At 42.5% G+C, this 14,718-nt stretch overlaps 1 protein-coding gene across 1 annotated transcript in view; it reads left to right on the forward strand.

Annotated features, from left to right (window-relative positions):
- TANC2 (tetratricopeptide repeat, ankyrin repeat and coiled-coil containing 2) overlaps positions 1–14,718 on the forward strand; it is a 199,074-nt gene that overhangs the window by 58,952 nt on the left and 125,404 nt on the right. The window contains exon 4 of the mRNA XM_079949186.1: positions 11,066–11,137. Within this exon, the coding sequence (XP_079805312.1) occupies positions 11,066–11,137 (72 nt within the window). The remainder of the gene's footprint in view (positions 1–11,065; positions 11,138–14,718) is intronic.

Raw genomic sequence — 14,718 nt, forward strand, 5'->3', positions numbered from 1 at the left:
GTCTGAATAGTTATGAGCATATTTTCCTCATCATTGTAGGGAAGTGCTGAAAATTCTGAACTAGCGCTTGGAAGCAGTTCTGGTGTGGATGAGGGCAAACAAACAAACTTATTTCAGAAAATCAGAGATATAGTGTTGATGGTAGACTTCACTGGTCTGGTTGGAAGTGTCTGGTTTGTTTTCTGGCTCAAATTAAAGTACTAGAAATGGCATTGAAAGCTCTAAAAAGCCTAGGATCGTGTATTCATCCATTTGAATCTTAAGATAGGCATCAGAGGTCCTGCCATTTTCCCTTACTGATAGCTGTAAAATGAGGACAGGACTTTTTTTGGTAGTGACACTATAGCTGAGCACTTTCCAGGAAAATCTGATAGCCTTTCTCTTTTTTCCATTTTTAGATGGCAATTATGAATGCTTTTCTTCATTTTTTGCTGCTTTTTAATGCTGCTGCATGCTTTTAACTTACATGATTTTTATATTGCATTGCTTTTCTAGTAATGATACCGCTTCAAAAAATAAATATGAAAAACATTGTGTAAATAATTGAAATAAATTGTATTCCAACTTTGTTTTCTAAGTGGCAATGAGAGGTCAGGAAAGGTCAATATATGGGTTTTAAGTAATAGTTAGGGTTTTTCCAGATGCTTTAAGTATGATTATAGAAGAGAGAGATTATTTTCTTACTGTTATCAGGCTTCTAAACTATCCCAAAAAGTCAAACATGTTGGCAAAAGATTCCTGCATTACAGGGGGTTGAACTTCCCTTCCAACTCTATAATTCTATGATTCTGTGTTGCAGAAAATGCTGAAGAGAACATTTGTGCTCATGTCATGCAAACCAGGCACCCATTAACCTTATAGCATTACAGTTTGCAATATTCATTTTTATTTTTAAAAAAATCTGTCCCACCCTTCTAATGCATACATATTGTTTAGTGTGGTTTGTACAGATTATTTTCTGTTTTGGACACGGTTGCAGTCCCCCTGAAGTGTTTGGTTGGTAGTCTGAGGGTGCTCCTTGATCTTTTTTTGTCACTTGATCACTGGGGGTATAAGTACAGTGGTGCCTCGCAAGACGAAATTAATCCGTTCCGTGAGGCTCTTCGTATAGCGGTTTTTTCGTCTTGCGAAGCAAGCCCATTGACAGCTTAGTGGATTAGCGCTATTAGCGGTTTAGCGGCTTTTAGCGATCAGCTGTTAAGCGGCTTATCAGCGGATCAGCTGATAAGCGGCTTAGCGGCTTAGGAAAAGGGGGGAAAGGGGGAAAAAACTGCAGGAACTCGCAAGACATTTTCGTCTTGCAAAGCAAGCCCATAGGGAAATTCTTTTTTCGAAGCGCCTCCAAAACGGAAAACCCTTTCGTCTAGCGGGTTTTCCGTCTTGCGAGGCGTTCGTCTTGCGGGGCACCATTGTAGCCTCCATACAGACTTCTGCATTTTCACTTGCCACATTCATGATGCCCAATGTGCTGCTACTGCTCTCTGGTGAGCATGGTAGGCAACCAACCTCCCACTCATGTTTGAGTTTGCAGAGGCAGGTGGGGATCATACTAGCAGATCCCCGGTTTGTGGCAGTTTCTGCCTCCCTCTCTAGCTGCAAGGTTAGGAGGAAGGGTGGGGGTTGCTCGGGTGATTATAGAAGAGACACCTGCTGCACCGTCTCTCCAAACAGCCAAGCCAGTGAGGGACAATGGTACTTCCTTAGCTGTTTGGAGGAGAGACATCCAACTGTTCTGGAGGGAAGCATCCAGCCAGCATACCTTACTGCTCTAAGTGGCCAACCTGCCCTGCAGGACTCAAACCACCAAGCTGCTTGGGAAGGCTGGACACAAGAGTGTAGTTCCTGCTCCTAGGGGCCTTTACATGTGAGCTGTGCAGAGGGGAAAGGCACAGCATGGGGAGAAAAGAGAGTGGAAAATTATTTCAAAAGGGGCAGCAAAGGAGTTGAAAGTGGGGCAGCAAAGGAGAAAGGCTAGGGGAAGCAGCAGAGGAGCTGGAGAGAGATGCCATGAAGAAGAGAAAGAAATGATGGAGGGAAAGTGGATGGGCGAGAGAGCATAGAAGTCGACAAGAACCCGGCACAGGAATCCTTTTTAACTGAACAAATTGACGAATTAGAGAAGGAGAAAGTTGCTGTTGTTGAGTACAAAGCAAAACAAGGGGGAACCTTAACCCTAAAGAGGCAAATGGAGGATTACAACTTGAGTCCTTATATGACTGTAATTAGGAGAAGCCAGTTTTTGAAGATGGGTGCCTGGCCTGACCTGGAAAAGGAAAGGTGGAGAGATCCCCTTATGCAGGGATCAAATGAATTTTGGAATATGAATTTGAGCCAGGAGGAGATTGGAGCTTTTGGGGCCTTTGGACTTGGAAGAATTGTGAAACAAGATTCGGGATACTTCATGGGCCCTAGCTTTAACTATGGAAATCTGGCAGATCTGTCAAGAAGGAATATAAGCATTGTTGGGTTGGAGCTCCTGCTTTTTAGCACCAAAGATTATCAAGAAGACCGGCAAAAGGGAAGTGAAGAAGAGTTAAGAGCCTCGGATATAAGATCTCCAGGTTGATGGACGCTGGGAGATTGATGGAACTGACGGCAGGGGCCGAGACTGGGGAGGAGAGACGGTGGAAGGAAATTGGGAATTTAAAGTGTATATATGGAGATTTCAAAAAAAAAAAAAATTAATGAGAGATGGAAAAATCGTGGAATGAGTTTTTTATGACCCTAGGGGAAATGTTTTAAGAGATTAAGTTTAAATTTATTAGTTTTAAGGAGAAATAAGATTAAGCAAAGTAAAAATGAATGATTAATTGGTAAAATAAGAGAATGTTAAATTATAGTATATAAAGATAAATTATTAGGATAAAAACAAAGGTGAAGGATTTGCTGAAATATCTAACTGAACTAGAATACAAAGAGGGGAGGTGTGAGGAGGTCAAGGAAATAAGCTAAAGAAAGAAAGTTATGTAAAGGTTTGATTTGTTCCTTTTTTTTGACTGTATGCATCTTTTTTTTCTTTTTTGTCTGTTTTTTTTTAATTTTTTCCCCTCTTTGATGGGACTTGTTTTTATGTATTGTTATGCTTTCTTTTTTTGGTCTAACTGGGTGTTTTTTCTGCTGTTATTTTTCTTTTTTTATTATTCATGTAACCTTTAAAACTTCTATAAAAATTTATTTTAAAAAAGAGAGAGAGAGAGAGCAGAAAGAAGAGTGGTCTCTCCTAGACTGAAAAGACCTGCGACAGACACTGCTATTCAATTAGCAACAGCTGATGGACTTTGTTTATTTATTTATTCCTCCAATCCACTGTTGCCAAGTAACCAGGAGTGATTTGTGTTGAGTCACTGTGGAGTGTGTTAATTGTTCATTAATTGTTAACAGTTTTTATTCTTATGAGATAAAGAAAGACTGTTATAATTCATTAGACACTTAGAGTGATTGCCAATCTGCCCCTCCTTATCTTCATTACAGAACCCTAAGGCATTAGAGGAGAAATCTGGTGACCACAATTTTTGACTTGGGCAAAAAGTGTAGGCCTTTGCCTCCGTTGAACAGAGTTCCTCTTACCAGCTTAGGCTTGCAGTTGGAATACCAGCCTATCTAGACAGCAGGAGCATGTCCTCAGTTATTCATTATCCAGTAACCAGCAGATTTGGACTACTATAATGCATTATACATGGGGCTTCCATTGCTGATGGTAGCTTACTGGGACTGGGTGTTATGTATGTTCATATGATATTGGTGCTCCATCCATTGCACAGGCTCCTGGTCTATTTCCATACTCAATCCAAAGTGCCAGTTTGAGCTTTAAAGCCCATCACAATTTGAGATCAGGGTACTTTAAGAATCTCTTCTCTTCATATGCATCTGTCCAGACTGTTAGGATCTTCATCTGCCTTCTGTTTCCAGCTGTCCTCCTTAATTAAAGTGTAGTGGGTGGCTTCTGGTGAACATGCCTTTTCTGTAGTGGGGCCCTGATGATAGAACGATCTTTCAAGCAAAGCTCACCTGGTTCCCGGGGATCTTCACTTTGTCGCAAGTGGCTGATAGTCAAAATGCAAAATGCGCCTGGTCTCTGGGGAATTTCAAACACTGTTTCGGGCTATGATTCTACACTGTGGAAAGAGCATGCAAGTTTTAGATGGAAAAAGTGGGGGGAAACAACTATAAAACCCGTAAAGCACAGCTGAGGAATACCAAAGCCTTGTAATAAATAATTAGCTCAGTTTTGGTAAGCTATGGTATGGAATTCTTAAGCACAAACAAGTAACAAATACGTTTCAACATCTAAAGATTTCTTCCTCTCAGCACTGAGCAATTGAAGCCACTTAGAACTAAAATGGGACGACATACCATCAGCTCCTGAAGAGACCATCAATGGCCAGAGATAACTACAGTGGTACCTCAGGTTAAGAACTTAACTCGTTCTGGAGGTCCGTTCTTAACCTGAAACTGTTCTTAACCTGAGGTACCACTTTAGCTGGTGGGGCCTCCTGCGGCTGCCATGCCGCCACACGATTTCTGTTCTCATCCTGAAGCGAAGTTCTTAACCTGAGGTACTATTTCTGGGTTAGCAGAGTCTGTAACATGAAGCATATGTGTCAGGGACTTAGCGGGAGCGCAGGGAGGAGAGGAGATGGAGAGCGAGGGGGAGCAATCCGAGGGCAGCGTAGAAGATGACAGCAGCCCGAGAAATTCCATGAGCCTCTCCAGCGAATCGGAAGATTCACAGAAGGGGGTGCCGATGGGCAGGGCAAGGGGCGACCCAAGGGGGACACCCCAGAAGCAAAGGGCCAGCGGGGACTCCCAGAGCAGCAGTTGGAAATCAGGACCAGCTTCCCCACCAGAGCGTAGTGGGGGGGAGGAGTCCCAGGTGTCAGAGCCCACATATGCACCACCAGCGAGAGAAGAGGAGTCAGGGGTGGCCACGCCTCCATCGGAGAGCGAGGGAACGGTCAAGAGGAAAGTTGCAGGCTGGGCGCGCGCGCCAAGTTCAAATGTACAGGCGAGCGGCACAGAAGGTAGCCCGGATAGGGAACCAGGTCCTAAAGCCCGCCGGAAGGAGGGGGAAGAATCATCAGGGTCAGCGTCAGAGGAGTCCAGGAAGGATGGAACCCTAGCAGGCAGGAGGGCCCAGAGGAGAAAGGAACTTAGGAAGAGGTGGAGCAAAGCGAGAGTCTTAAACTGGTGTGGAAGGGGCGGAGACTCAGACGGGACTTCGCCGGTCTAAGGTCGAGACGTAGAGCTGCGCGCTGCGGCTTTAAAATGGAAACTGAACCTCAATATAGACTTTTGTACATAACTACAGCCTAGCATTGGTCCTCTGTGAGCTGGGACCTGGAGGCAGCTCTGACAATATGTAACCTGAAGCTTCTGTAACCCGAGGTACCACTGTATCGGACACACTTTTCCTCACTTGACCTGAGAATGCTTAAGAAAGACCTGTGTGCCCTGAGGGAATGTGGAAGCTAAGGAAGCCCAGGCCAGGGAGCTTGTGCCACCAGTTCCCGAGCAGACCATTAGTTGGCCTGAGAGGACTCTGTTGCTCTATATTTTATAAAATTTATTTGTCTTAGTATTTTAAGACTAAACTGTGGGAGGCAGTGGAAGACAGGAGTGCCTGGCAGGCTCTGGTCCATGGGGTCATGAAGTGTCAGACACAACTAAATTGTATTTAAATTGCAGATAATTAGTCTATCATAGAAAACACATCAAAGATTCCTTGGCACTTAAATACAAGCAAACCTCTTCTGACATGAGCTTTCATTTGCAAGCCCCTACTTCAGGGACGCGGGTGACACTGTGGTCTAAACAACAGAGCCTAGGGCTTGCTGATCAGAAGGTCGGCGGTTCGAATCCCTGCGACAGGGTGAGCTCCCGTTGTTCGGTCTCTGCTCCTGCCAACCTAGCAGTTCGAAAGCATGTCAAAATGCAAGTAGATAAATAGGTACCGCTCCGGTGGGAAGGTAAATGGCATTCCCGTGCGCTGCTCTGGTTTGCCAGAAGCGGCTTAGTCATGGTGGCCACATGACCCGGAAGCTGTACACCGGCTCCCTTGGCCAATAAAGCAAGATGAGCAGTGCAACCCCAGAGTCGTCCACGACTGGAACTAACGGTTGGGGTCCCTTTACCTTTACCTATGCAGTTTTTTATGGTTCTGACACTGAGATTAATCTTTTGTTGTCATCAGCTGCAGAAGTATATGGGTAGGGAAGTTAAGTTGCTTCCTTAAAACTGAGATAATGGGTTGGTTGTGTTTTCCCTGGGACAGGATTTTGGAAGATGTGGCTGCATCATGCCTGTTAATACGTAAATAATATCGAACTCAGTAAAACTACTACTCATTTCCTCTTTATTCTCTATGTGAATAACTCTTAATCTATTTGTTAAAGTAGTGATACCCATAAAGCTGCTTCTGGCTTAATTTTGTTCTTCTTTCCTTAAGAGCCAAATGAGAAATGGCATTACACCATCTTCACTTAGGTGTGGGACACAGGGGTGCCCTCTCACCCTGAGGACTGTGGGTGCCTGCTACCGCTAGGTGGACATGTGACATCACATGCGTACGCATGTACATAATAAATTAAAACAATTCTATAAAAAGATAGTTAAAAAGACTCTTCTTTAAAAACCTAAAAACTCCCTTAAAAGAATCAAGTCTTCAAAAAAGTTATATGATCTAAGAAATTCTTTAAAAAGAATTAAAAAATTATAATGTAGCACCTTAGAGACCAATTGAGTAGTTTTAGGTATAAGCTTTCATGTGCCTGAACCCCACATTTATATTATAGTGGGTGCCCGAGCACCCACGGCACCCTGCAGTTAGCTCCTTTGGTGGGAGAGATAAGAAATGCCGGGAGCTCTAGAAGGAATTGTGAGACTGAAGTCCCTAATGTAAGGTGTGAGTTGGAAGGGCACCAGATCCATAGCCTGGAGACTGGGTATTACTGTTTTGGTGGGAAGCTCCACTCCCCCATTTCTCCAGCAGGTAGGAGAGCACCACCCTTCCACCAGCAAGGTGAACACAGCCAGAGATTCTTTGCAAACCGATTTCCTTCCAACAACAGGAACAGGCTGAGTTGTCCCAGTTCCTAGAGTTACCCAGATGTGGTTCATCTTTGTTTAATGCAGTTCCATGTTGCAGTGTAGTTCTCATCCATGCTGAAGGAACCTTGCCACAACTATATGCTTGCATTTTACAGATTACTGCTTTGACAGAAAATAAAATAAAATAAAATATATGCAGTAGAAAAGCATCTAAAAGATAGAAACACAATTTCTGTAGCGATTATATAAAAAATACCCAGTATCAAATGAGTGAACTGTTCATTATATTACTATCATGCCCACCTTTCAAGAAACATGAGCATAGGAGGAAGGGAAGCATAATAATAATAATAATAATAATAATAATAATAATAATAATAATAATAATAATAATTTATACCCCGCCCATTTGGCTGGGTTTCCCCAGCCACTCTAGGCAGCTTCCAACAAAATATTAAAAATACATTAAAACATCAGTCATTAAAAACTTCCCTAAACAGGGCTGCTTTCAGATGTTTTCTAAATGTCAGATAGTTGTATATTTCTTTGACATCTGATGGGAGGGCGTTCCACAGGGTGGGCGCCACTACCGAGAAGGCCCTTTGCCTTCAGAGGGAGTGACTATACTTTAGATACTATAAGATCAGAGAAAGCCAAAGGAACTCAGGAATTCAGCATATGTGACTGTAGCAAAGCAGTTGGCTGATAGCTTTTATGATAGCTTAGCTGATTGTGATATTGGACAAACAGCAAGGCAATTGGACACCAGCTCCATGACACACCAGATACGCTTCATATTAGATAAATTTTCAGACTCCTTGGATTATTCATTTCCCGTGGAGGCATTTGCTTCCAAGAGCATAATTGTTAAGGGCTATGGAGAATTTCTGTCATTTGGAGTTTGGATGTGGCATTCTCTAATCCACTGTTTGTACATGCTGTTTGACCTTAGTTTTCCCTTGAGTAATACTTGTCACAAATGAATCATTGACTCATACAACCTGTGCTGAATTTGATTTGATCAGTCTTGTACGTAAGAACTCCTTGCAAGCAAGTGCATGGAATTAATTCTGTGCAGGCAAGTGAGCTGGCTGCCATAGGAAGGAGAGATTTCTCAGTCCCTTCTCTGCTAGCCCACCAGGTAGAAAGCTTTTTTTATTTTTGCTAGTCTTCTAAGAGCTCTTTAAAAAAAACAGGCTAGTAACTTTTCCAGCTTGATATATAAGACTCAATTAGACATGCCACTGTACTAATCTCCATTCTATTATGTGCTGTACCAATAATACCTAGAGAAGTCAGGGAGCAAGGAAGACTTTGACCAGCCAGAGGGAGGAACTGGACAGTGATGGCGCTGGAGGCAGAGGGGAAGGGCACAATCCTGTCACAGAGAGCTAGGCGCCATCTTCATTGGGGCATCAGATGAGTGTGGATGGGTGTGTGCTGCAGATCCGTAGGGAAAGAGAATCTCGTGAACTCGCTCATCTTTAAAAACTTGGCAAGAGGTGTGTGCCAACTATTGGGACATCTTTGTAGCTTTTGTTCAGTTATGACTTCTGGACCTTGTGATGGCTGCTGAGGTTGTACTGCTATGAGCCTGAATGAATATCTCTTCCTTATTCTCAAATAATAGCTGCTCTCATGGCTTTGGACGGGAGCACGACAGTGGAGAACCTCAGGCCTGGAGACCACATATGGTCCTCCAGACCTCTCTATGTGTCCCTTGGGACTCTCATGAGGTGACACCCACTCTGGGGCCATACCTGTCACCAGCCCTGCTTTGCATTCTTTTTGAGCGCTTCATGCTTGCCTCAATGGAGAGTAGAGTGGATTGTGAGTGTGTGAACAAACTAGGCTAATACACAAAGGTAAAAATTTACATTTACTCCTCCCTATTTTTTCTCTGGCCCCGCCTACCAGTTAGCATTTATCCCCTTATTGGCTGCCTGGAAGGGACTGTGGTGTTGAGCTGAAAAAGATTCTTTACCCCAGCTGTCGCAAAATCCCAAAAATCCTAGAGAGACATCAGCAAAACAAATAAGGACTGCCAACCTATTAAATGGTTTTTTGTGTTACTCATATCATATGCCTTTTAAATAATAGATTTTTGATTAATTGATGGTGAAATACATTTATGGGAGTCTTTCTGAAGTATGTGTAAGTGATTTTGCAATTTAATACGCAAACTGCCTTCTCCTAAATTTGTTCAGAGGTCCCACCTTATCCAATGAAACTCACCTAAGTGTGACTAGGATTGCAGCCCAAACTACCATTTGGTATTGATTGTCTTTAATTCCCTATTTTTGTAATATATCCAGGTTAAAGCGGTGTTTGAAACTCCCATTGTTCTAGGCGCATTTTGCGACTGGGAGTTTCATTAGCGTGAGCAGTTGCTGAGCCTAGGATTTCAGATTGAAACTGCAGTGTGGAAGGAAAGGAGGACCTTTTTCTGCCTCCCCACATCCAGCTACTCTCTGAAGACTATAAAAGAGACCCTCTTAAGAATATTTTGGGGTGGGTGCATAGGGGAAAGACTAGACCCATGTGGAAAATGAACATAATATTTTAGCTGCAGTTCATTCATTTTCAGCTTTGTATTCTTGTTATGAAAAAGTGCTCCTATACATTCTGTTGTTGCGCCCATAACCTAGGTTTAAGGTGCCATATAGCTCCTTGCTTTCATATCTCTGTTTCTAACACTGCATCAACGTAGCATTGACAAATAAAGAAGCATGAGCTAAAACTGCTTCCCAGCAATAAGTCTATCGAACAAACTGATTTAAGTTTTGTATTTTATCTTCTTTATTGATCTCCATTTGATGTTCGACTTGACATTAACGTGATTTTCAGAATTTTAAATCTTTACAGTGGTACCTCGGGTTAAGAACTTAATTTGTTCCAGAGTCTGTTCTTAACCTGAGGTACCATTTTAGCGGTGCCGCGCGATTTCTGTTCTCATCCTGAAGCGAAGTTCTTAACCTGAGGTACTATTTCTGGGTTAGCGGAGTCTGTAACCTGAAGCATCTGTAACCCGAGGTACCACTGTACTCCTGTAGACACCTTCTAGACTTGAATGGTGGCAGCAAAGATATTTGGGGAAAGTTTCCAAGGAGAATCTGAGGCCTAACTTTCTTTGTGGAAGTTATTTAGCATTGGAAGTCTCACTCTTAAGTGTGTGTGTGTTTGTGACTATTGCTTGGGTAGGCCTAGATTTTTAAGGCTATGTGGTAGTGAATATAACATTTGGCATGTAATGCTTCAAATGTGTAGCCTGTCCTGCTACTACTCTCTAGTATTGTCTGCCTCCTTCGCTCTTTCATTTGTAATTAAATTTATAGTTCATATAGTTAATATAAGCTTCAGCTAGCTGTTAATGGCTTTACTTCAATGCACATTCTAGTTTAAATACGCCACGCATTCTGGTATATATGTATTGACATGTTTATCTATTGTAACTAATCTGGTAATTTGATCAATGAGAATGACGTGTGGTTAATTGCATAAGATTTCCGTGTCCCCATTTATCCACAAAGGTTTGTTTGCATGTTAGTTTCTGCTGCTGCAACTTTTTTTTCTGAACAGCCGCACAATATAAGAAACACTTGTGTATTATGATTGTTTGGATAATAAATTCAGTGTCAAGGAATATTTCATAGAATAAGCAGCTGGTTTTCAACTACCGGTTTTATTTTTAATATTATCAACTACCGGTATTTCTTTTGATCAGTTTATCTAAATGGTTTAGATCTCTCTTGTAAAATTAAATGATGGGCATTGTGATTTTGTTCAGATATTTGTGGAGGCATTGAAAGACTCTTAAAGTAGATTTTGGGGGCCTTTGGTTCAGGGACTAATGACAAGAACCAAAGAGATTTTGCTCTTGGGTTGCTTTCTTCCCCTTGCAACCAAAAGAAAACCAGCTGGTCTCCTAGCCTGATAGTGATGCTACTGGAAGAGAAGCTGCGTCTGCCAGATCTATCTGCCTTGCTGATTTACTTGTGCTGTTTTGGTTCTCCTGCAGATGGAGGAAGCGAGGAACCATCAGACCGAAGGCAGGCAAGCATAGACTACTGTCAGAGCCATTCTGGGCAAGGTAAGTAAACCATGGATTTCCAGATATTACATATGCCTTGCAGAGCCCATTTGTGATATTATATTTTAATGTATTTCAGTCTGCAGCGATGCACAATCTTTTTAGAAACGCCAAACATTTAAGGATGAAGATAGACTCCTGTGAATAGTTCTATGTATGTACTTCCGTTAAATGTGATTTAGACAAAACAATGTTCTCTTTCCTTGAATTAGTAGCCCCCACTTCTCCTTTTGTAGTGGGCTTTGTTGAGTATACTGTATTGGGAATAGTGAATACAAATATCCATAGCTGTTGGATAATGGGGTTTGATAATGCAGCAGCAGCTTTCTTCAGAGAAAATACCACATCAGAATGCAGTTGGGCTGCTTCAAGAAATCAGTGGAAACATATTCTGAGCACTAACCTGCTTGCTCCACTAAATCAGATCTGTGCCAGCTGTTTGCATACTTCCTCTTTTGCTCCACCTGCAAAAAAATTCCACATTTATTTATTTTGAAGCATTTAAAATCCACTTGATAGTTTTAAGTTCTCTAAGCAGTAGACACTTTAATATTTCTAGGAAGTAATTACTCAAAATATGAAAGATGAACCTTCGTCTCATATCTTGAACAGAAATCTAATTAAATACCTGATAGAAAGTTATCTAATTTTCTGTCAGTAACTTATTAGCTACACAGATTGTGGAATGTCTGTATTACAAGTAAGTTAGCAGACTGTGACATTGGAGATTACTTCATTTTTATTGTAGGTCTTCACTGTTCCAATCCAGAATATGACCACTTGGTCATTCTTGTGGCCCTACTTTGGGAAGAAGGGCAGGATAATAAATTTAATAAATACATTATAACAGTATTAGTGCTAATGCCTCTCTAAGGCGAGATAAGCCAATGGGTTGTACCCAGCAATGTCAGTTTGGTTTGTGCAGAAAATCTCATTGCACAAGGTGACGCTGTAGTGAAACAAGTTCAATGTTAACTCTCTTTAGTTTAGCTGTGCAGTGGTACCTCGGGTTACATACTCTTCAGGTTACATACACTTCAGATTACAGACTCTGCTAACCTCGGGTTAAGAACTTTGCTTCAGGATAAGAACAGAAATTGTGCAGTGGCGGTGCAGCAGCAGCAGGAGGCCCCATTAGCTAAAGTGGTGCTTCAGGTTAAGAACAGTTTCAGGTTAAGTACGGACCTCCAGAACGAATTAAGTTCTTAACCCGAGGTACCACTGTATGTTGGATAGATAGAGCCCATGCCTGTCTCTTGGGGTTTTTTTGTTTTTTGTTTTGTTTTTTACAATTGCTAATAAGTTCTCTAATCTAAATAGTTCTCTAAAATATATACAGGAGGCAATCTCCTCGTTATTGTTTGCATGGCTAAATAAACAGAGTATGGCTTTCCTTGGAGGAGAAGTAAAGAATGGAGAATGAGAGAAGTGGATGAGCAATTGAATCTGCAACACTTAAAAGGAAGGACTTGGAAATATATTTTATTTATTTATATAGGGATTTATATCCTGCCTTTCTAATGCACACAACTTACTCAGGGTGGCTTTCTGTAGTTGAAACCATAAACTCATAATAAAATAACAATATACAAAACCAGGCAATGTGAGATAAGATAGGGACATAATAAATAAAAATAAACATAATTGAATAAAACATTATCTATACTGTAAGGCAAAACCTGCTGGGATAAAAATGAAGAGTCTTCCAGCTGTTGGAAGATGGCAAGAGGCCAGTTCAGCCTCATGGCGCAAAGAGTTCTGCAGTTTCGGCATAGCTACTAAGGAGGCGCTTTCTCTAGTTCCTGTCAATTGTGCTTCCGCCATGAGTGAAACAAAGAAGAAGTCAGTCTGTGTGTGTGTCTGTCTGTTTGTTTAATTTGTATACCACCCTATACCTGCAGGTCTCATGGCGGTTCACAGGATAAAATCAGAATATAAAACCACAAAATAAAAAATAAAAATAAAAACAGAAACAACCCAATACCTCCCCCCAAACACATTTTAGGGAAGTTTTTAATGTTTGATGTTTATTGTATTTTTAATATTGGAAGCTGCCCAGAGTGGCTGGGGAAACCCAGCCAGATGGGCATGGTATAAATTATTATTATTATTAATTATTATTAAAAGGGCATAGGATGTCAGTCAACTAAAGGCCTGGTTATAGAGGAGCGTTTTTGCCTGGCGCCTAAAAGTGTATAATGAAGGTGCCAGGCAAACCTCCCTGGGGAGAGCATTCCACAGACAGGCAGCCACCGCAGAAAAGGCCCATTCTCGTGTTGCCACCTTCCAGAACTCTCGAGGAGGGGACACACGAAGAAGGGTCTTGGAAGATGATCTCAGGGTCCAGGTAGGTTGATATGGAAAGATCTGTGGATGTGGACAGGATGAGATGGGAGAAATGGCCTCTAATGTATCCTTGATTCAAGCTGTTTAGGTCTCTAAAGTAATCACCAACACTTTGCATTGCGCCAAGAAACAGGTTGGCAATCAGTGCAGTTGCTGCAGGAGAGGCATGGCTGTCCACTTACATTCTTGTTGATGCATTCTGGACCAAGTGATGTGTCTGAATACTCTTCAAAGATAGGCTCATCTAGAGTGCATTGTGATAATCCAGTCTGTATATAATTAATGCACGTGTTGGCATGGCCAGGTATGATCTCTGCAGGAATGGGTGCAGTTAGTGGCTCAGCCTAAGCCAGGTATAAGCACTCCTGACTGCAGCTGCCACCTGAACACACAGATCCAGGAGCATCCCCAAACTGAACCTGGTTCTTAAGAGAAGTATTACCCCATACAAAGAACATTTAACCCCAGTTTCAGATTTTGTCCCTCCTGACCCAGAGCCTTGTCTGGATTACGTTTCAATTTATTAGCAGTTTTCCTGATTAAGCTTTTTACTGGTTTCACAAGTTAACCTTATTCCCTGTCCCAGTGGGTTGCTATTTGAACCTTGACTGGGGGATCCAGTTGGTGCATTGACCAGAATTTGGCATGGTATGCCCTGGCCTTAATTGGATGAATTCAGATGCTCAGTATTTCTTACTAATTTGTATCTGTGCCCAGAAGGCATTCATTTGAGGGATTGGGCACTGTTTCAGTTCTTCTGATCAAGACAATCCAGATAAATGACCTACTGTGTGATGTGCTAGTCAGTGCTAAACCCACATTGGCGATGTACCGTATTTTTTGCCCTATAGGGTGCACCGGCCCTTAGGACGCACTTATTTTTTTGGGGGGGAAATAAAGGGGAAAAAATTATTTCCTTCCCCGAGCCCCAAAAAGCAAAGAAGCCATGACAGCGAGCGGGATGGATCCTGCTCGCTGTCCTGGCTTCGTTTTTAGCCTCGGGGCTGGGGGTCCGGGAGTGAAGGCGAGGTTGCGCAACCTCGCCATCACTCTTGGAGCTTGCGGGGCTGGGGGCGGGGGAAGCCGGAGCTTCCCCCGACTCCAGCCCCCAAAACGGGTCCGAGAGCGATGGCGAAGCTGCGCGCAGCTTCGCTATCGCTCCCGAAGCTTGCCGGGCTGGGGGGATAGCTTCCTGAAGCCTGGAGAGCGAGAGGGGTCGGTGCACACCGACCCCT

This window comes from Podarcis cretensis (assembly GCF_951804945.1).
Source record: "Podarcis cretensis genome assembly, chromosome: 13".
Classification (NCBI taxonomy): Eukaryota; Metazoa; Chordata; class Lepidosauria; order Squamata; family Lacertidae; genus Podarcis; species Podarcis cretensis.